General features: G+C 44.9%; 1 protein-coding gene across 5 annotated transcripts in view; it reads left to right on the forward strand.

The window, feature by feature from the left end:
• Positions 1-22,481, forward strand: part of GRIN2B (glutamate ionotropic receptor NMDA type subunit 2B) — a 294,512-nt gene that overhangs the window by 149,305 nt on the left and 122,726 nt on the right. For all 5 annotated transcript variants that reach the window (XM_068142627.1, XM_068142628.1, XM_068142629.1 and 2 more), the window contains one exon: positions 13,131-13,729. In XM_068142627.1, the coding sequence (XP_067998728.1) occupies positions 13,131-13,729 (599 nt within the window). The remainder of the gene's footprint in view (positions 1-13,130; positions 13,730-22,481) is intronic.

Genomic DNA, 22,481 nt, shown 5'->3' on the forward strand with positions numbered 1-22,481 from the left:
TCTTTTTGGTGTATGTTAGTTAGATGACTACTTGCCTCCATGAAAGATGAGTCCTGAAGGGCTGTACTTCGTCAGGAAGAATAAGGTCTATTAAAACTAGGTCTCAAATGCTTTCACCCACAGTTTGAAAGCATGCAAACACTCTTGCTCTGGGTTGTGGCCAGGGCTGTGTAGTGAAACAGCCTGTGTAATCCTTGGCATCTTTCTGAGAGCGCTAACCAGAGGCTTAATTAGCTCTGAACGCATGTGTGGTGATGTAGACACTAATCTTCAGTAAGGCTGGACTGCACCATCACCTCATTTCACAGGGATCATTGTCAGATGCTAATCCACTTCGGGCGCTGCCAGCCTGAGTTGGAGTGGAACTGGCATATTGGAGATGAGCCAGTTTGCCTATCCTGAGCCACCCTGCTTGTATGTGTATATATATATATTTACACCTGTATGCACTGAAGAACCTGGAGGCAGCTATATACAGGAAGACAGGAAATAATGAGACAGAGTGATACAAAGGGAAAGGCAAAGCATCACCAATGGCTTTTTCCCTTGCAGGAGGTACAGTCCTGGACATGACTTTTTTCTTTGCTCTCTCATATTTTCAATTGGTCATCTTTTGTCATTGGCCCTGGCCAGGCAATGCTCAGAGTGAATAGCTTGTTTCTGTTGGCTTACTGCAGCTTCTGCTGATGCTTCCATCTACTTCCCCACTCCCCCGTTGTGCCGGAGCGTGTGGTTAAGAAAGAGGATTGACAATGGGAGATGCAGGAAAACAAGATGCATCAGCTTTGCCTTTGAGTCAGTCAAAGAGCTATTTCTATACCTTACAAGCCTCACCCTGGCTTTTTTTTTTTTCAGATGCTTTTGTTACTCTTATTATTAATGGCCAGCAGAGGCAAATTCTTTTGCTGCTCTATCAATCCCTTTCTTTGCTGTGCCAATCCTTGACAGAATCTCAGTGCCTAGTGTGTGTGTGTGATCTTGAAAGAGATACGGCAGGTCAGTCCCAGGCTTGGGTTTTGCTTAAAGAAGTACAGAGCCTAATATAGATAGAAAAATTTGAATGTGAGTACAAAAAGATAATCTTATTTATTATGCTGCTGCTTTTAAGTTATGTCAAGGGCATATTGAATATATATGTGGCAGTTAATGTGCAGGTAAGTATAGAAAAAGCAGTGGATTTGATTACGTGTGCTGGCACAAAGTTAAGCCGAGGAGAAAAGGGCTTGTTGGCTTCCATTGCCCCCCTCACACTACCCCCCCCCCCCAAAAGCACATAAATGAAACTCATAACACCCTTGCTGCAAAGTCAGATGGACTGATTCCTTTTCCCAAATCCTATTTGCCAGGCTTTGAGAAGTGTAAATGCTCACATGCTTAGATAATGGAGAGGGATATAATGGACCCTACACCACCAATGACTGTAGCAGCCATGAATGTGGATTGTTTCTGGAACTGTGAGGATATTGCGAGCTCTAGCTCTGCAAGGCTCCTATGGTCCAGTCCTTTAATAAAAGCAACTTGCAATTCATTTGAGTTCAGAAATGGCTTTTCCTTGAATAGAAGGCTTGACACAATTTCCGCCTCAGTCTCATAGCAGCAAGGGGTATGGCAAATGACTGCTAATAATCAGAGCAAATAAAAGGATCTAAAGAGCTACGATCCCAATACAAAATAATAGTAAGCAATAATTTAGCAGGTGTGGATTTGGCAGAACATCCTGCAAACCTTTGGATGGGCATGTGTAGGTGCAGGGGACCTCATACAATTGTGAGTCTTTTAGTCTGCAAAGCTGCAGGAAACTTCCTGTTGTGTTTCTGAGACTTAATAGATGGGAGCTCAAGAAGAACATTTGAGGAGGGAGCTTCTTTCCTTTCTAATATCTGTGTAAATAACTCCATGAGCTTTATTTGTCTCAGAGTCTCCACAGTGGGGAAGAGGAGAATCAATAATAGTTTAAAACTTTGTGAATCAATTAGATGAGCAAGACAGGCATGACCACAGCTTTCCAACAGAAGCACTGCTCACTGGTTGATCAGGAAGGAGAGCTGGGTAGGAAGAACATAGGTATTGTGCCGTGGGTTGAAAATTCCTCCCCCACCAACATTAAATTGCCAGACAAGCTCAGTTGGAAGCAAATGAAGCTATATTTACAAGCAAAACTACAATCTACAATGAAATGCAATTAATATTGTACAAAATATACAATATTAACAATATTTACAGGTATTTACAATTGACAAGCAGCTCAAGAAACCCTCTGGTCAAACCAGGGGAGCTAATAGCTTCCCATTCCCTGCTCCCATGCTTTCATCCATCCTGGAGCATGAGAGATAACCAGCTCTGGCCAAAGCCAGCTGATGGGGATCAGGCCTTCAAGCATGACAGATGAAGCTGCATATTGAAATCCTTATTCATTGCTTCAGCCAAGGACTCTTGTCACACAGCGATACAGTCACTTTCCAAAGCAGGGGCTGAATCCACAGTACAGGTCCAATGGGTAAGGAATCTACCTCTTGTTCTGCTCCTTAGGCTTAGAGAGTTTGATACCAGGAGGAGTGTCACCATGGCAATGCAGGCCAGGATTTTAACTAGTTCACTCTCCTGACATGACAGCTCTACTGGACCTGAGCTGGAGCTTCCAAACAGTACTAACATGTGAATACCTTAGGGCCAGCTCATGGTTTCTCTGCCTTCTGTTGTCTGTTGCAGACATACATGTTATGTGCTAATGAGACAGCTGTTTGCCAGCAGCATGTCAAAGCAAACTGGACCAGGGTGCTGTTTACTTTATGCCCAGGCTCTTTCATACTGTCATGGCAGCATAAGGGAGGTGGCAAAATCCCTCTTAAAATGTACCACACAGAGCTTCATCCTTGCCTGATGCAAAGCAAAGGTTTGACGCTGCTTCTGCCCCAGCTGGAAAACACAGGTTGGAGCAAGCTGGGGTGAGTCAGGTTTGGAAGAGCTTAGGGTGGGCAAGAGGTGTATTTTGAGCAAGCAACACCTCCTTGCCAGAATGACAGGATCTGATTTGGAGGGTGCAGATGAGTTGTGTTGGATCCTCATGCTGTCAGGAAGCTGAGTATGAAATGGTTGAATGCTTACTCCTAGGCTTAGGAGAATTCTTTCTGATTTTTGTGGCCCTTTCCTGGCAGGAAGCCAGTGACCTAGGCTAGCAGTTCTTGTGGGACTGAATGAGCAGTGTGAATACAGGGAAGCAAGGAAGACAGCACATGTTCTGCACTTCCTCTCATAGCACATAACAAAGCAGCACCAAGGATCACCAGGGCAGTCAGGAGCCAGCCCTGGAGAAGGAGTCCTAGGTGGCCATGCTGAGGAGAAATCTTGACCTGACTCCTGCCTGCTCCTACTTACCTGACACAAGGTCCAAGTGGGTGATCCATCAGCCCTGCTCCTCTTCTTGAGCATCTCTGAAGTTCTAGCAGGCTGCTGGGAAATGAACACTGCTTTGGGTTGAAGCTAGTGAAGAGCCAGCTCCAGCTATCAGAGCCTCTGCTGTGCCCCACACAGAGCTGCAGGGAGCAATGGGCTAAAGCTCTTGCAAGGAGCTTATAGCCATGGCTGCATTGCTTGTGTGTGGTTGCCAGGGAAACTCTGCTGGTGAACTGGACCAAGCATCAATTTTGACCCTCCTAGAGAAGAGGCAGCCAGGTATGGGACAGTGAAAGCTCTGGAGTCTGTGCAATCATGTCAGATTTCAGCCCTTTGGGTTTGTCCCCTTGCTAGAGAGTTCTCCCATTTTAAGTAAGGTTTGTGGGTGGGGTTTTTATTTTGAGATTTTGCTTCTGAGTAAAAGCTTTGCTTATTTCCTGCTGGGAAGAAGAGAGGAGGCTGAAGCCTTTTACTGCTCCTTGCCTTAAGGAAAGTAGAGGGCACATCTACACAGACTTTGCCTCCAGCTTCTCACCCACTTGCACTCTGAGGCAAGCCAGCTCTGACCCAAAAGGTATGTAAGCTTCATCAATGCATTGAAAACTGTCTAAACTGGTTAATGAGGCCAGCCTCTAGGAAAAGATTAACCCCTGGTACAAAATTACTTTCAATTGACTGTTTTGCTTCAGCTGTGGTCCAGCGAGCTCAGAGCATGGGCACAGTCAACCTCACTCTGTCCACAAAGGCTGTGTAGACCTTGGCATCATCAGGACTGCAGGTGCCATGTGTTAAGAGCAACAGCCATGCCCACAGGAGGTTAATGCCTAAGCAATGCAGAATTTGACAGGAGGTATCCCTACTTCATGAGACAGAAGGGGAATGGAGGCCCTTACAGACACACTGACTTGTCCACAGCTGGACAATGGCAAGAGACCTTCAGCTCCTGAAAGGCTGAGAGGACATTGGATGCATTGCTGAACTTCTAGGGCTTATCTAAATAGACTCTGTGCACATTTGAAGACTTGTCTCATAATGAGGTTTTCTCATAATAAGAGACCAAAGGCATACTTGATGAAATGGAAGGGCAGTTAATTTAGAATTTATAAAAAGAATTAGTATTTCGCCCTGGATAGCTGATTTGAGAAATTTATTCAATGACATCTTGCCAAATACTGTAACAGGACTTTTAAAAGAGTGCTGGATAGTTTTATGACTGCTATTGATTAATATGGCTATATCAATGACACCTCATTCAGCTAGCAGGCAAAATTTAGTCCTTAGTCTGGAGGGTAAGACAGCCAGAAAAGAAGACCCAGGCAAACACGATGATGTAATTGGATGGATGAGTAATGGTGCAGTTTGACTTTCCTCTAGCTGTTTTGGGCTGGCAATGTCAGGCTAGCTAGCTTTCCCAGTGGGCTTGTCTGAGTTCGGACAGGGAAGCTGGGCCTGCACTGTCCAGCCTGCCAGCCTGGTGTAACATGGCACCTGGTAGGCAGAATCTGCCCAGAGTGACCAGTGGTTTACTCCATCCATGTAAGCTCATCAAAGAAGGAAACACACACATACAGAGGTGAGAATGGAAATGCAGCAAGCCTGGTGTGAAAATTGTTTATCCTGGCAGCTTGCAGATTGCCTTTTCCCCTTCATGAAAAACTGCTGGCATCCATATGTGATGCTCTGAGAAGCTGGTACAGCATAACATCATAAAGCAGCCTGCTTTGGCCAGCAGCTGTGTATAAAATTCACAAATGATGCACTCTCCTTAGCCAAACAACTTTTGGACTCTTTCATCTTTTCTTTTATTAATTTCATGTGGTATGGAGTGAAACACTCCCAAAATTAAGATTACAGAATTTAGGGTATCTTCTGTCTTCCTCTGTTAGAAAATGCTTAGAACGAATGATTTCTGTAGACCCTTAAATGGAAAGTGGAAATCAGCTTTTCTCAGCCCTTGAGTCATCTTTAATCAGAGACCTTTTTATTGCAGCTCTCAGGAATTCCTTGATGCTGGAGCACTTACACAGTTGCCTGTGTGCCAGGGCTCTGCAGCAGATGTTTCTGCTGCTATACAGAGATCAGTGCCCAAGCCACGACTGGGGTCTTATGTATATCACTTATGTGTATAGGTAATGTCATTGTACTTGTGAGCCTTGGTACATTTGTTACCATTTATCAGGGTAACAAAAGTGAGCAGCTCCAGCAACTCTATGGACTTCATAATGCAGTTGTTCTCAATAGTCACCAAGGATTGTGGCTTCCAGAGAAGACTTAGAGAGTGAACAATCATTCTTTTGATTGCTAGGGCTGTACCTTCTTTCTTGGTCACGTGTATGCCCTGTCTAGTAGGGAGAAGGACAGCAATAGCAACATCCTGAAAGAGAGGGGTCTTACAGCCCTCCACTAATTTATCACAGGGTGTCCTACCCACCTTTCCATCAGTAGGGTCTCTGAACTGGGTTTTTCCCTTTCACTTATTCACTAGTTTCTGTAACCACTTCTCTGAGCTCTGTATCCTTCTGTCAAGTAATACCAGCAATGTTCAGTAGTTATGCTGAGAACAAGGGAGGGAACTGGTAAGTGCCATGGTTATATAAACCATGCTTCTGCATCTTACAAATTTGAACTTGCCACTGATGGCATGTTCCCAGGGCAGCTCTGAGGATTTTCACCAAGCATGATCCACTCCTCAGTGAATCAGAGCACTGGGGAAGGATTGAAGGAGAGGTCATCTGCTCCATCTGCTGCGCAAGCCAAAACGGGTAATATTGTAGGGAACCAGTTCCAATGAGACAAGAAATGTTTTAAGTCCTACTAGCTAGTATTGGTTAGGCAGAGAGGTATTGATGTAGTCCAACCTTACTTTGAATAGGTTATGCTGTGAACAAGTATGTGAGTGAGAGACACAGGGATGCTCTTCTAGATGCTAATTCCACCACAGCAATGTTGTGCCATGGCTCTAGCGTCACTGTACTCTTCGTTTCTGCTGCAAGCACCGAAGGAAAGGACTTGCACAGGATGAAGCAGCATGTAATACCAGAGAGTTTTGTTGTCTTGGGTCACTGGATACTGAACAAAAAAAATTACATGAGGGGGGAAAATATAAACAGGCAGAAGATCCTGACTGCAGGCTTGCCTGAGGCAGTGATGCATTTGTGGTAAGAATAACTAGGAGTAAATAAACACTTAAGCAACAAAGATCCTGATTTCCTGTCAAATCTGTTATAACAAACGGGACTCAGAAATACAGAAAAATTAATTATAAGTCTTTGAACTGTTGTGGCATTTTCCATCACAAACAATAAAACTCCCACTGAATCAGGTATCCCACCAGGACTGTGACAAATAGGTACGCAGTGGTGGCTCGGTTCTGGAGAAAAGCAAAGCACAGGAAGGGAAATTAAGGTCTGTGTTTTCCCAGAAGTTCTTTGGTGCTTGCTCGCTCCATTTTGTCTCCACAAAGTATGTGGTAGGCAGGGCTGAACACTAAACAAGAGGCAGCTCTGTGTGATTTGTCTGCAGGTCACAGAGGAATTTTGCAAATCAAGTCTGTGCTAAAGACACGTGAACAGCTTTTCTTCTAAATCAGGAAAATTAGAAGAGGGCTTTGAGAAGTGATAGTGGCCTGAGTCATTAGGATCTTAGAGAATTCTATGATGACCTAATTTCCCAATCCAACCCTGGGTAGTGGGGAGGTCATGCCAGATTAAAAAATTCTCTTGGAGTGTGTTAAGGTGAATGGACTTCAAAGGGCTGATGAGCTCTGTTTATGGGATCCGAGGAGCCTGATGAGAAAGCTCTTGGTCACTTGCATCTTAAAGACGTGTGGTTAGACAAGAGGAGAGGGAAATAGGAAGAAAAAGGAGAGAAGAGAGAGAGGGAGGGAGGGAGAGAGGTAAGTCACAGAGAAACTGATGTCTTCATGGGATTAGTCCAAGTTCTTTGGTGGCAGATTTACATCTAGCAGGATCCTATGTGGCAGATGCAACAACGTGGACCCAGGAGGTTTCAGGCCCTTCAGGCATGGGGTGCCCTTCCCGATTCACCAGGGGAGCCCCTGCTGATTTGCACAATGCTCCTCCAGTGTAATGCCTGCCACAGGCCTTTCCAAGGCTCAGCTGCAATGGTTTAGAGCAAGGAAAAGATGGAATTCCACCAATGCAGAACTTCTCTTCCTCTTCCCATCGTTAAACCATCTGCAGTTCTGGCCGGTAGCTCCAGAGAGGAAGTAGTTGAGAGCCGCTAAGGGCCATCAAGAGCCATTGCCTTGTGTATTCAGGTCTGGTATCACCACACATTGTTTGAGACAATAGAAGGTCTCACAGGATCCTTTTTGCAAAGCAGGAAGGAAGGGAAGGGCAGACCTCAGTTTTTAGGTTATGGCTGCACGGCAATCTCAATGCACAAGCAATTGGGGTTAGAAATATTGATGTTCCCAAAAGCCTAATAAAAAGGGGCTACTCCCAGCACAGCACAAATTGTATTTCTCCTGCACCCATGTGGAGACAGCAGCCTAGGGCATTTTGCAAAAGCATGGTTTATTTCCCCAACTCTTAGAAAACAACACATGCTCTTGACTTGCTCCTCACTCAAATTCTTTGTGCATGATTTGACATACATGGCCCTGGAAGGGCCTGGCACTTGGACTGGAGCTAAAGAAATTTGCCACCGGTAGCAGAAATCCTGTTCAGAGCCCAGAATGGTGCACAGAACCAGGCTGCATTCAGGTGAGATGCACAGAGGAATCGTTAACATGTTGATGATCTCACTCCACGTGATGGCATGGTGGAATGATCTCTAGTTCTTTGAGGCGACTCTTCCACTGCAGTAAGTTCTGCAGCTCCCGTGTTCCTCTGCTTTGGGGGTGTTCTTCAATCTGCTCCACGCGAGGAAACAGTTTTGTTTTGGATAGTAAGATGTTGTTTGTAAGGCAGTAATTGCTTTTGCTTGCCTGGGGAATCCAGAGAGGCTGTTAGGAAGGAACTTGTGAGAAAAGCACCCTGGGGACCTCTCCTGCCACATCTGAGGTAAATGGTTCGTTAAATGGCAGTGATTGTGGTTTCAACTGGTGCAGCTGCAGGAGGGCTCTTGGAGGAATCACCTGCAGCCTCACTGGGGTCCTGCATTCAGTGTGGGAGGATCAGACCTTAGCCCTGCTTTTGAGGAACTGAAGGCCCTGGGCAACCAAGAGTTGGTGGCAGTGGTGCATGGCTGCTCTCTAAACCTTGCGCCATCTCCACCAATCCTCTTCCTTCCACCTAGGAACCAGCCACGAGTCTTCAGAGGAAGGCTTCATGGTGAGTGCTTTCAAACCTTCACCATGTGCAATCCAGCCTCCTTATCTGAGGGGTTGCAGGAGAAGGAAGCCATTCTTGTCCCAGCAGCAGCAAACTCCGAGCAGATTTTCTGTGGGAAGCCATCTGTCAGCTGGGGAGTGGTGCTGTGGCAATTGATCGGCTCCAGCTCAGCACAGCACAGCAAACTACCGATTCCTGACCTTGCAGGCTGACAGCGCAGGAGGAGTATTAGGATCTCTGGAGGTATTAAGATCCCGTAGTGGAGCTTCTACTCTTTCAAACCGAGTGGGGGAGACCCTGCAGCACCTTTCTGTCTCTTTCAGTGGTTTGCTACGAGAAGCCTGGGCTCGCAGATGAAAGGGCTGTAGGAGAAAAACAAGCGTTTTCCTTTAGCCAGGGGATTGTACTTCACATGGATGATGTGTAGCGTGTGGGGCTGCTTCTGCTTTGAACTCAGCCTATCCTAATCCTAAACTTAAATCCGTCTCCCAGTGAACCATGTTTTGACTGTTCCAGGGTGAAAAAGCGAGGTGGGGTGCATGACATTTCTGCAGAAGAAAAATAGGAGCTTGTAATGTTCTGTAAAACCTTTCATGTCTGGAGTGGTAAAATATTTCTTTTTAGGTTTAGATTGAAATAGAGCAATAATATTTGTATGGGGTAGATATGTGTAAAAATGATACCTTCCCCTACTTATCTCTGATTAAAAACCTTTCGCTGCAACACCACAGTTAGCTCAAATTCCTGCTCTGATAGCCCTGTGGTTCTGTCAGTTTAGGTCCTTCTCCTTCTGCCTGACCTACCATCAGGTGTGTTAGAAAATAAGGAGAGGAAGGAAACTGTGGCTCTCGGGTATATTTCTTCATTTGCTTTTTGTGCCCCCAAAGGTCCTTACTGAGATTCCAATCCAACTCTATCAGCCATTCTCCTGATTTATTATGAGAGGGACACTTTATTCTACACTGTGACTGTTCTTCCACCCTCACCCCTGTCTTTTCAGAGTGCTGAGTTGGTTAGGGAATGAAAATCATTTGGCTAGCCCAAGTATTGGGGTGATTTAAGTGCCAAGAGACATCTTGGCAAGCCAAAAGCTAGACTGGCTCACACCTCCTAAATGTTCTCAGTTTGAATAGAAGTTACCTCTTTTTGCTGCTTCTGTAATAAAAATGCAGGCAGTTACTCAACAGTTTGATTTAAGGAGGGGTCCTTACGTGTCTTGGTGGAGAGGAGTTGTTTAGCTGGGTTGTTGTCCTGGGTTAACACAGTCTGCTCTCACAAGCCCCCTTCTCTCCCCACACAACTGGGAGGTAAAGGAACACACACACAAAATCCCTCTGGGTTGAGATATAGAGTTTTAATGGAAGTGATACAATGCACAATTACCTTAGCCTATTTGCAGAAAAGTGCTGCACCATGCAGAAGCAGCAGCAGAAGCCAGTCCAGTGGAAAAGACCAGCACTCCAAACCCCACAAACCAGAAGCAGCAACCAGAACAGGAAGCTTCTCGTGTTACCGTCTAAACTTCAAGCCCTAGGGCACTTTGCTCCAACCAGCACTTTAATTTTGAAGCTGGCATGATGGCAGCATGGTATTGAATATCAGCAGATTCAACTCAACCCATGACCGTTGTGATAAAGATATGGATTTGGTGTATTGATTTTTGATGTTCTGATGCATTCTGGTTAGTAAGGAATCATGATCTCTTCCCTTTGTGGTGGAATTCCTTTCAACAATGGAGCTGTACCCTTGTTTGTGTGGTCAGATATTCCCAAAATTCAAAAGGTCTTGGACTCTCAGCTAGAAACTGGAAATCTGCAGTCAGTGCAGAGGTTCTTATAGGTAAGCATAGAAAAGCTTTTGGTGAATTTAATATCAAAATTAATGCTACAAATCAATGTACTGTCTTGCCTTTTCCTGTAAGGCTAAGGCTGAGTCTTCACACTTGCATTCAGTTTGGTACAAGTGGCTTTCAAAGGCACAGTGTAATGATAGGTATTGGAGCTGCCTGTTCAGGCTGTCTTCAAACTCTGACAGGTGCTGTGACAATCATGTAGTCTTTCTTCTGGCTTTCTGGATATTTTTTCCATAAGCCTGAAAGAAAAGGAAGTATCTCTTTATTGAAGGAGTAAGTTCTGTTCTTGAGCACAGTTCTGGGAGAAGGGGATGAATTTCAGTGATAGAAACTATGATGTTTGCCACAGATTGAGAGGCTCCTCTGTGGCTCCTTGCTTTTTTTCATTAGTCTCCAATTTGCTGCTGTTTTCTTTTTATTTTTTTTTTCTTTCTCTTTTTCTCCTCTTTTTATTCTTTTTATTATATTGTTTCTTTTTTTTTTTTTTTTTCTTATTTTACTTTTTATTTCTATTTTTTCCTTTCCTTTTTTTCCTGTTTAACGTTCTCCCTTTCCCCTTTGCTTTTTGGTTCTCCCTTTCCCCTTTGCTTTTTGGTTCTCCCTTTCCCCTTTGCTTTTTGGTTCTCCCTTTCCCCTTTGCTTTTTGGTTCTCCCTTTCCCCTTTGCTTTTTGGTTCTCCCTTTCCCCTTTGCTTTTTGGTTCTCCCTTTCCCCTTTGCTTTTTGGTTCTCCCTTTCCCCTTTGCTTTTTGGTTCTCCCTTTCCCCTTTGCTTTTTGGTTCTCCCTTTCCCCTTTGCTTTTTGGTTCTCCCTTTCCCCTTTGCTTTTTGGTTCTCCCTTTCCCCTTTGCTTTTTGGTTCTCCCTTTCCCCTTTGCTTTTTGGTTCTCCCTTTCCCCTTTCTTTTTTTTATTTTTCTTTTCTTGTGCATTTCTTTTTCCAGTGAGCAAACAAAATCCCCAACAGTAATTTCACAAGTGGGTGGCGAGCTGTGCGGAGGAAGTGCACAGAGTTTAATCACCAAACCTTGGAAGAGAGGCATAGGGATCTGTGAGAAAGGACTCCTCTGTATAGGGTGTGACCCACAGGGGGTTTAGGAAAGGAAAAACTAAACCAGCTTCATGCTGGGTGCAGGATCAGAGTTTGCTTTCTGGATTTGCCATGCTATGGCATATTTTATCAATCAAAAATGTTTCTACAGGTAATCAAACCAATGTGTAAAATAGGGAGGGAGGGATGCATGGAGGGAGGAAGGGATGGATGGATGGATGATTAACTGGAATCCCTCCTGAAAAGCAGCTTTACTTGCCAGACTGTGGCAGAGTGAATTTGTTAGAGACGTGTTCTAAATGTGACTATCTTCAGGTGTTTGCACACTGAAGTTTCCCAGCTCTAAACCAGCTGACTATCTCCTTTTGGTTCTCTGGTTCAGCTCTTCTAGCTCATTGAGAGAAGGCAGAGCTGCTATCTTATTTCCAAAAGTGATTATTTGATTTGGAGAACTTCCTTATTATAATGGGAATCTCAGCAGAGAGTTATCATTTAATTCTGCCTTTGTTTGTTTGCTTGTTTGTGGTGCAATCCTACTATACCCAAGTCAGTGGGAGTTTGTGGCTGATTTTAAAAGGTAGAAGATCAATCTATAGGAAAGCATACTGGGAAGTGTTTTCTCCATTTCTTTCCATCATAACTTTGGCAGAAGTTGGGATTTGGATTCGCTGGGTCTGTCACAAATTGAAAGCCTGATATCTCGTGAAAGCCTGAGATGAAAAAGCCTTGCATTATACCATTGCAGAGCTGAAATCTGTGCAGAACTCCCATTGAGTTTCGGAGGTTATAAAATGGTATGAATTCTGAGTTTCGCAAGGACAAACCTGCTGTGGTAGGAGGATATGAAAGCAATACCAAGAGAAATACTGAGCTGCCATGCCTCTCTCTAACACAGTGTGACCAAAACCCCCATGATAATTTAGAATTTTGTTTTTCCATTTTAGCGTGTTTTATGATGTTCTGGGACTGAGCCTTCACAGCTGTAGCATTCTCTGCTACTGCTTGTTTTGAGAAGAGCTTGCAGTCGAGTCCCTCAGAGCTATTTGTGTTCAATGCTTTTTACCTGCTCTAGCTGTCCTTCGGTCTGGATACTCGGACTAGGTTGACCGTCCCAAACTAAATCAAAACCAAAGCTGTTGTGAATCCTGTTTATGCTACACATAAAGTTGTGATGATTTCTTGATTATCTTAGCTAGTAACTTTTACAGTGTATATTTTCTGTTTTTGCTGGCCTCACTTGTGTACCACTTGTTCCCTGTCGGTTAGAATCATGCCTAATGCTTGAAGCGTTTAAGTAATTTTGGCAACCTGCCTTTAAAAATAAAGGAAGGACAGCTGGTCATAAAAAGGTTTTTACTTCCTACCCACTGCTTCATTTTAATTTTTTAAAGTTAAGAATTCTTCAGCTCTGGCCAGGACATGAAGTGTAAGGTTCTGACTGTGTGCCTTCCCGCTCCATGCTTAACGGGTTGATTAGGAATGCTGTTTATATTCTTTGACCTATTCTTGTGTTTTTTTTCTCTCTTTGACTTCTTGTTGTAGGATGAGTCATCCATGTTCTTCCAGTTTGGCCCATCAATAGAACAGCAAGCCTCTGTCATGCTCAACATAATGGAAGAATATGACTGGTACATCTTCTCCATTGTCACTACTTATTTCCCTGGTTACCAGGACTTTGTGAACAAGATCCGGAGTACCATTGAGCACAGTTTTGTGGGTTGGGAACTGGAGGAGGTCCTCCTGTTGGACATGTCCCTGGACGACGGGGACTCAAAGATCCAGAACCAGCTCAAGAAGCTCCAAAGCCCTGTTATCCTCCTCTACTGCACAAAGGAAGAGGCCACCTACATTTTTGAGGTGGCCAACTCTGTGGGTCTGACAGGCTATGGTTACACGTGGATCGTGCCCAGCCTGGTGGCAGGGGATACAGACACAGTGCCATCCGAGTTCCCCACCGGGCTCATCTCTGTCTCATATGATGAATGGGACTACGGTCTTCCTGCCAGAGTGAGGGATGGAATAGCCATAATCACCACGGCTGCTTCTGATATGCTGTCTGAACACAGCTTCATCCCTGAACCCAAGAGCAGCTGTTACAACACCCAGGAGAAAAGGATTTACCAGTCCAACATGCTCAACAGGTAAGGGAAGGGACTAGCCTTATGAAAGAGGGGTCACAGAGGCCTTCTGAGGCCAAAATAATTCTTCTGGGTCATGTAACACTTTGGGGCATTGGGCAATGTTGGCCAGAATCTGGGCAAGGGAAAGCATGCTGCAGGTGGGAGCTGTTACTGTTTATCATGAGTGGCAGTACTGTCACCCTGTTAGACAGCCCACACACAACACAGGGGGCAGCCAGCAAGAGTCAAAGGAACAGTGAAGACTTAGTCTGAAAATGTGGCTGTGCCCCTCCATGCACAAACTTTTACTTTTGTAACAGCACTGAACTTCTTGGAGAGTCTTTGTATGAATGGGTCTGTAACTCCCAGGTGGGTTCTTGCTGCAAGCAGTGGGGATTTCCAGGCATCAGCAGTGTGGGAATAGGTGTCCCTTATAGGTGATGGTTGTTTAATGCACTTGGAATAGTGTCATTGCATCTTTTGTCTGAGAGCCATGTGTCCTGCTGTCCATTAGCTCTGAATTACAAAAGAGAAGGAAATGCAAAGATATGTACAGAACTAAGAGATGCAGAGAAAGTTAGTCAAGAGCTCTGTTCAGCTTTTGCTTTACACTTGAAGCCTTTAAAGCCCTTGAATGTCTTAAGAATTCAGTTTAGCTCAAAAAAGACTATTTGTGCTATCACCCTGCTCATTGGCATCTCATTGACCATTGTCTGCTGTGTGATCTGGGTTCCATTCTCTCTAGAGCACGTTATGCAGGGAGCCTAGGCCCCTCTATCAGAACTGTCAGTTGCTTCTAAATGGAAAAGAGCATTTAAAAATAGGGAAAACCTGTTTGCATAAACATCATCTTTTGATCCAGATTCAGGTTTTCTGAAGAAACAGTGCTAAGATGCCTGTTTAAGGTCATAGAGAGAGCCTGTGGTGGAACAAGCTCCAGAACAGCACTCTGATTGCTAGATCTTCCTTTCTGTCCCAGCTGGAGTTTCAGTGTGTTGCTAAGCAACCCACATAATAAGACATGGGAAGAACTGGGGGAGGTGGTATCTGCAATTAGCCAGATGCCCCTGACTTACTCAGCTGTCATTCCCTAGTATTTTATATGCAAAAATCTTGGGCAAATTTTGTACCAGGGCAAGGGGAATCCAGGCAGTAGCCATCTGGAGAGGTGACCACACAGTGCTCAGCATTTTGTTCATTTGTCATGATGAATCAGGGAACAGAGTAAATGTAATGGATTGGTTTGCATGCTGTGACCCTTTGCTGTCAACTGTACTAGGCAGAGGGACTGGCAGACAACAAAGCAGATTTTCCTTTGCCTGAAAGGTGGGAACTGAAATAAAAGTCTCTTCTTTGACCCATTATTATTATCATACATAATACTATCTGCTATTTACTTTGTCTCTATGATCCATTGATATATTACCAGGTCTCTTTGCCTTTGCTTCCTCTTCCTTTTGTTTTCTGCAAGCCATTGGAATAAACAAAAGTGCCCATTGCTTTCAGTTTCCTTCCCAGTTAGGTTTAGGGGTAAGGTGTGTTTTTTGATTTAATGATTAAGCAGGGAAAATATATTCAATAAATGCACAGGTATCAGATGTAGCACCAAGGCAGGCTGTTGCTCGACCTTTCCAAACGAATGGGGATTTTCAGGAGGAGCTGTGATGTATCTTTCCAGCAGTTCTCTAAAAGAGAAAATGTTGTTACTTGCCATGTGGTCACAGAATCACAAAATGCCAGGTTGGAAGGGACCACAGGGATCATCTGTTCCAACCTTTCTGGGTGTTAGTCTAGTTTAAGTGAGATGGCCCAGCACCCTGTCAAGCTGAGTCTTAAAACCATCCAGTGTAGGAAAATGTACTACTTCCCTTGGGAGATTCTTCATGTCTAACTGTTCTAGTGGTGAAAAGCTTTCTTCTGGATTCCAATTGGCATCTCCCCAGGAGTAACTTGTACCTATTGCCCCTTGTCTTTTCCATGTGACTCCTTGTAAAAAGGGTGACGCAAAGTTATGCAGAGACCTTCTGCTAACAGGCTCAATTGACACCATATTAGCCTGTACAAAACATGATGCCCTTAGATCTGCGCTGTTTCAGGGACCTAGTGTCTCTACATTGCACTTCTTTGCTTACATAGAAGTCCCCAGCTCACAGAATAGAATAGAATTAACCAGGTTGGAAAAGACCTTTGGGATCATTGAGTCCAACCTATCATCCAACACTAATCAACTAAACCATGGCACCAAGTGCCCCATCCAGTCTCTTCCTAAACACCTCCAGTGACAGTGACTCCACCACCTCCCTGGGCAGCCCATTCCAATGACCAATCACTCTTTCTATGAATCTTGATTCTCTGAATATGACAGTACTTCTGTGCAGCATAAATATGCCCTCAAGCCTGGGCACCCTACATGAAAGCAGTTCTTGTCATTTTGAAGGTGTTAGCTTTCATCTTAGCTTCATGGCCCAAATGATGCTTCTCTGATGCTTCTCCATTGTCTGCTTTGGGTACACAGCATTCACAGGAATGACTGCAGAAATGTGTAGATATACCCAGCTTAGTTTGGGTATTGGCATCAGTCTTGCTGAGATGTAGAGTCAATTAGTCCATGCCAAGCTCTATTCTGCCACTGCCTAGATTGCTGCAGGCACCTGAGCTAGCTCAGAAATAATTACACTGTGTTGCAGTTGCTCCTGTGACCAGAGTGCAAATATTCAATTTTCCTCCAACAGCACTGGTCTGTGCTCTGTCTGTCTGGGGTTCTGACCTCCCCCTGTCCCTACTTCCGAGTGAGGTAGTTAAAAATTGTGACTTCAGTGAGTTAGGTGCTTGGTTTTCTATTCAAATGAAATTGCTTTTGGGCACCTTTTGATGTATAAAAGCTAGTGGTATCCAAAATCATCCACTGCCTTTACCAATCCAAAGTTTCAGTAGCAATGTGATGGCTTCAAGCTTGGCCTTAGCCTGGAATCTGGACAGAAGGAAGAGGAGAGGAGAGGAAGAAGTGGAAAGAAGAAACATGAAGATAGGAGATCACCTCACTGAACCAACACCTACAGAGATTGATGGCTGTAATTTGTGTTCATACCTTTAAGTCCCATTGAACTGTCTGGAGTTTCCTGTGTGCTAAGCTTTAAACCTCTGCTGATATACTTTGTTTGGGGTATTACAGGTTCTGCAGACCTGGCTGCTTCATACTTTCCCCTTCCACTTACTAAGATTGCCCACCATTTGTGCATTGTATATAGCAGGCAGGAGTGCAGCAAGCAGCAGTCCCTGCATGTCTGGGACATGGTCTGGCTTTCTTTGGATTGGACTGAAGGTTCTGGAAAACTAATTTTAGTCCTGCCTTGGACCTGGTAATACTATATTCAGCCATCTGCATCTTACAGTTCTCCCTCTACATGCCTACACAGAACAGAGAGATGTATGTACGTGGGCTTGATATCTAGGGAGACTGCGAAGTGTATGCGACCTCAGGTAATATATCCCCACGTAGCTGGTGCTTCAGAAACTCTTGAAGCTAATCCAGATTGGTCCAATTTTCTTCAAATCCATAGCTGGGAGGCAAGGCAATGAAGGAATTTTCCCATTTTCCCCATTCATTGGAGAGTGACACATCCAACTGGAAAAATGTGTAATTTGGTTCAGCTGGGGCACTTTCTGCACTAGGGCTGGGAATTAGTCATTTCCCAAGATCTGCCTTTGAACCTTGACCATTCCTGAGATTTATTTTTTTGCTTTCTTTCTGAAAATGAAGTGGTTATGAATGCAGCTAAAATCAAATGGCCTTGCTTGATGAGAAATCAATTGGTGGCTGATCAAGGTGTAAAGGAGAAAATCAACTGAATGTTTCTCAGCTTTAGAAAGAAAGCTTTAGCTTTTCCTTCTCCTAAGGAGAAAATCAACCGAATGTTTCTCAGCTCTAGAAGGAAAGCTTTAGTTTTCCTTCTCCCTTCTTACCTTGACATTCCAGTTTGGTTTTGCAAGTGCTTTGCAAAGTTTTCCTCAAAGTATGGCTGCAAGAAGAAAAAGAAATAAGACAGACCATTATCTAAATGCCATTTCTTGCCAATGTAGGTGTTTGGGCTGCATCTTCCCATGTTAATAATGGTCTCATAGCAACTGTGTCTTGTCTGTCTTGAAACTGACTCTTTTGTATTATGCCAGGACTGCAGAAGTATGATCACGACCACTGAACGTTGCAGATTTTGTCATAGGCATGAGCCTGTGACTGAGACAACTTGACTAGGAGCAGAATAATACTTCAAGGAAGATTTGTTCTACAAGAATTGTCAGTTTTCTTTTTGAGTGATTCTTGAGGAATTTTTCCTCTAGTGAAAGGTTTACCTCAATTTATGCTGATAATAGGCTTAGGTGATTATGTTGAGTCCAAACACCCAGGTGCTGTTTTTCAGTTCAGTTACACTCTTTAATTCTTTGTTTTGCTAGTAACAATTGCCTGTTCATTTTTCCCTTCATTGTCCCAGAAACAAATCTGGTTGGAATATTCCAGTCAGATGAGTTTCTATTTGTCTCAATGGCTGGACTTCTGGGCTTCCTGCAAACCGCTGTGCTCTCTGCTCCCTCTACCAGATTGAGAAGATTACAAAGCCTGAAAAGGAACTTCTAACAGATTTTTCCTCTGGAGAGATGCTCAGATGTGGAGTTCTTTCTTCTTGGCCCTTCCAAGAGCGTTGCTAACCTTCTAGACATTCTGTAAAGTTCATCTATTCTCCCTTCAGCATGGCTGCTGAGGAGTGAGTGGGCAGAGGTGGATGTGTTTATAGGCAGCCTTCTGCTTATTTTGTTATTTTAATTGATGGGACAGATTTCCTTGAGCTTGGGCTTGGTGCTTCTCATTACATTTTAGAGATGGGGAGAAATAACTAAATGACAGGAGCATTCTTGGGAATGGAATTCAGGGATGAGTCATGAGAAAAGAATATGATTTCTGGCACATATCTGAAGAATAGAAGCTCAGTTGTTTTGTATGGATATTCACAGTAGCTGGGCTACAGAAGCTGTAGTTTTGTTATAGCCTTCAATGAGCCCTGGGTTCTTCCTACTGGTTGTCATGGCTGCTTGTGAATGCTGGGCCATAACTACTAGTTTGTAGTTGTTGGGTTACTAATGAGTTCTCCACTGATTGGCTTTAATAGTCTCTCATTTACCACCAGGCTGCACACACCAGATTTCATTTTAATAAAAAGTGCAGTGAAGCATTTGCTTTGGAATGGAAACACAAATGTGGAATTATATTGCCTTTGCACAGAAATACATGAAGAAGGGAACAAAGCTGGGATCAGTTCTGCACCTCCCATTCCTCAAATACGAAAACAGCTGGCAAGCTAGCTTGGTGCAGTGTTTGGACATGATACTTCCACTTTGGGGAAAATGCTAACTTTCATCTGGAGCTTTCTATGCCAACCAGTTAAGAAATGCAAAAGAGGCCTTGAGGAATGATTGAACACTATTTCCCCTGGAACATCTGGGGCAAACACTGCTATTGCATGGCCACATTCCCCTCTTGGAAACTAGGAATTGCTGGGGCTTATATAGCTGAACAATGAGTCATTGAGCAGAAAAAGTACTTGCAATACTACTGTACAAATGTATTGCTCCCTTGGAGATTCGGGACCACAGGGGCTGTATGTGTGCCTGGAAAGGTGCAGTCTCTGTCATGGTGTTGTGCTACTCTGATACCCAGGAGCAGCACCATGCCCATAATAGCCTGGACATAATTTCCCCAGATCGGTGCCAAGGGCAGTGCTCAGCTAGCATCTGCCATTGCTTCCTGGGCCTCTTCCAACCCACCCTCTTGCCTTCTCCTCTCTGTTCATAGCAGCTATTGCTTGCCGTGTTGGACACAGAGAACATCATGTGTCATTTGGAGGCACTGCCATTGAGCCAGTCTCTGTTGCCTTCTAGTCAAGTGAGCCACATCCCTTCACACAGCACAGCAAGGGAATTGAGAGCAGGAATGGAGAAAGAGAGACACAAACGGCCCTTTCTCCATTGGCAGGACTGCTGAATTAACCTGATGATGAATTAACCTCATTTTGAGTTAATCTCAGGAGCACTAAGCAGCACTGAGGTCTCTGGCTTCTGTGGTGCGGCACCTACCTGCTTGGCAGCTGGCTAGACAGCCTTGTGCCAGCCCTTAAGCCCAGTACTTCTCCAGTGGTGGGAGGCATGATGCTGGGACTTGCTTCTTGACTCCAGGGAGGACAGGAGAGAGGGTGTAAAAGGCATGTTCCCACGAATGCAGAAATTGCCCTTTTAAGAACTTTGGAGGGAGAGGGAGCACATGTAACTTCTGACCTTTTGGAACCTTTAAGCTGGCGTCTTGTTAGCAGCCTGTTACGTTCCTGCTGGTTGGTGTGTCCGGCTGCCGGCAGGCTGGTGCTAGCTGTCAGCACGTGGTGTGACCACTGCTGACGGCTTAGAGATCCCTGCTGCTGAAATCTGCTTGTTCCTGTCACCGCTCCAGCAGCAGCTGGGGGCCAGCACTGGTCTGTGCCTTCTGCCTCCGTCAGGGTCTTTCTGCCTTCCTGCATTCCCTGTTCCTCATCACCTTGCTCTCTGCTGCCTGCATACTGCCATTACTTGCTTTTTTCACCCTCCCTGCCTTGCATCCCCTGTTGCATTTCATCTGTCTTGCCTGTGTTGCTCCCTGTTATTCACATTCAGTAGTTATTTGGTTCTGGGGAAAAGTGCCAGGTTTGTAACCCTGGGGCTGCTGGTTAGTCACACAGCCTGCCCAGGAGGTGAGCAGTGGGTGGGGGAAGGTTGATCCATGTGCCACCACAGCTCAGAGGCAGTGTTGGCATCCTCTCATTACCTTTTTTTCTGTCCCCTGAAGGTGGATGCTGAGGTCAGCTCTTGACTCAAACCTCTCCCATACAGGTGGGCTGCTAAGGGTGCCTGATGCACAAGAACGTAGGCTGTGCCTGACTGTCCTCTTTGCTTTGCCCAGCCCTTAAGCAGTGCTGGTTGGGCAGCGAGAGGCACAACTGTCTTGCGGGGAAAGGTCTGACCTCAGACCTGCTTAGCACACTGTCAGGATACTGCAGACCCTTGGCTTCTCAAAGGGAGTATGTGTCGGGGGGACAGGAAAAATATTTGTTCCTCAGCAGGTGTCACAGGATGCTTTGGTCCTACAGAGCAGGGCTTTGTTAGAAGGGGAAAGGAGGCATTTGTTCTGTGTGGACAGCTGGATTTTTCATTCTCTTAGCATTTAAAATAGGATGGGAGTGTTTAAGTGAAGTGATGGGTTTTTGGCAAGGGTTGTCTTTTGATTAGAGGACAGACCCTTTCATAAAGGCCTTCTAAATCCACCAGCTGGGAGCGTATTTTTGGTATGCACCATCAGTTTCCAGATGGGAAAATGTCCATGTTCTGCTTCCAGCCCTCTGAGACATCTCCTGCTCTGCAGCCAAGTCCAATTAGTGCTAATACCGTGGCAACTTCACTTGTTGGTGACAATATGCTTTAACTTGTGCATCCAGGCTCTTTCTGCTTTTCATGAAAAGTGAATCAGAATCCTTCCTCTGTGGTGGAGCTGAAGGAAGCAGTGCAGCACCACAGACTCAGCTCTGGCGCTACGGTTTAGCGCCAGCTACAGTGGCATCTTCCCCTGATCACAAAACGCGGTTGGGGTCCTGTGGGCTTTAAAGTGCTCTAGGGAATTTGAAAACCCATTTTAGCAGCTCAGCAGAGGGAAGGTGAGAAATATCCTCTTTCCTTCTGGGACCAGCTTGTTGAGGCTGTGGCTATTTTCTGACGTGCACACCTGCGAATCGATGGTTAGCCATAAGCAGTTTCATCACTGGAGCCTGTAATGAACACAAGCATTTTTTCCCCTTTCTGATAGAAGCATGGTTTGGTGGCTTTTTTTTTTTCTTCCCCCCCTCTCCCTCCCCGACTTAATGTTCTTACTATCTTTCAAGTTTTTAAAAATAGGAACTGCCGCGTTGCTATGGCTCCCTGTGCAACTGTGGAGCAGCTTTCTCTTCTCTCCTTGCCTCTTTGATGCGATCTGGCTTCACGATGCGGTTTGGCAAGACACCAGCCTAGCTCGCCGCCTAGTGGCTGCCTTGTCAGGGGGTGGAGGGACCGCGACAGGCTTCACTCTTAACAGAAATTAGTGAATAATCGTTTTTTAAACAAATAATAAATAAATGTCCTTTCTTGGAAGGGAGAGGAATTTACCCTGGCCCGTCCAGGGTGAGATTTTTTTCTCTGTTGCGTTCTGCCGTTTCCTGGCATTCCTGTGGTTTAACTTCCAGTGGGGTATTCTTCTCCCCTTTCTGTCCTCCACTCCTGTGTGATGGAGTTGAACCCTGACAAACATCTCCTCTGTTCTCCAAAGGCTCCTGCTGTTCAGTGGTCTTTGCCTGATATGCTTCATCTAAGAAATCATTGTGCAGGTTTTGAGCTAAGCTCGAGGTTAAGTGCTTTGCTGAATCAAGGCTTAGGACACTCCTGGCTAGATGCTGCTGCTGCAGATCCTCTCAGAACCATTGCTTTAAGGCTGTAGTTGAGTCTTGCATCTAAATCTTGGGAAAATGTGGATCTCCATATCTATGGGACAGCTGAATACATATCTTAAAGGGACCAAAGCAAACTGTGGCTTTGGACACCTGTTACCTGTACAGATCCCAGACCTCCCTCTGCAGCTCACAGACCTCTCCCCTGGCCTATTTTCAGGCAGCTGTGATTTTAAAAGCACCTTTTGTTTCATGATGCAGATTTCTCCTCCCCCCCAAAT

Source organism: Melanerpes formicivorus, unplaced genomic scaffold, assembly GCF_026170545.1.
Source record: "Melanerpes formicivorus ecotype bairdi unplaced genomic scaffold, bMelFor1.0.p_v2 SCAF_8, whole genome shotgun sequence".
In the NCBI taxonomy this organism is placed as follows: Eukaryota; Metazoa; Chordata; class Aves; order Piciformes; family Picidae; genus Melanerpes; species Melanerpes formicivorus.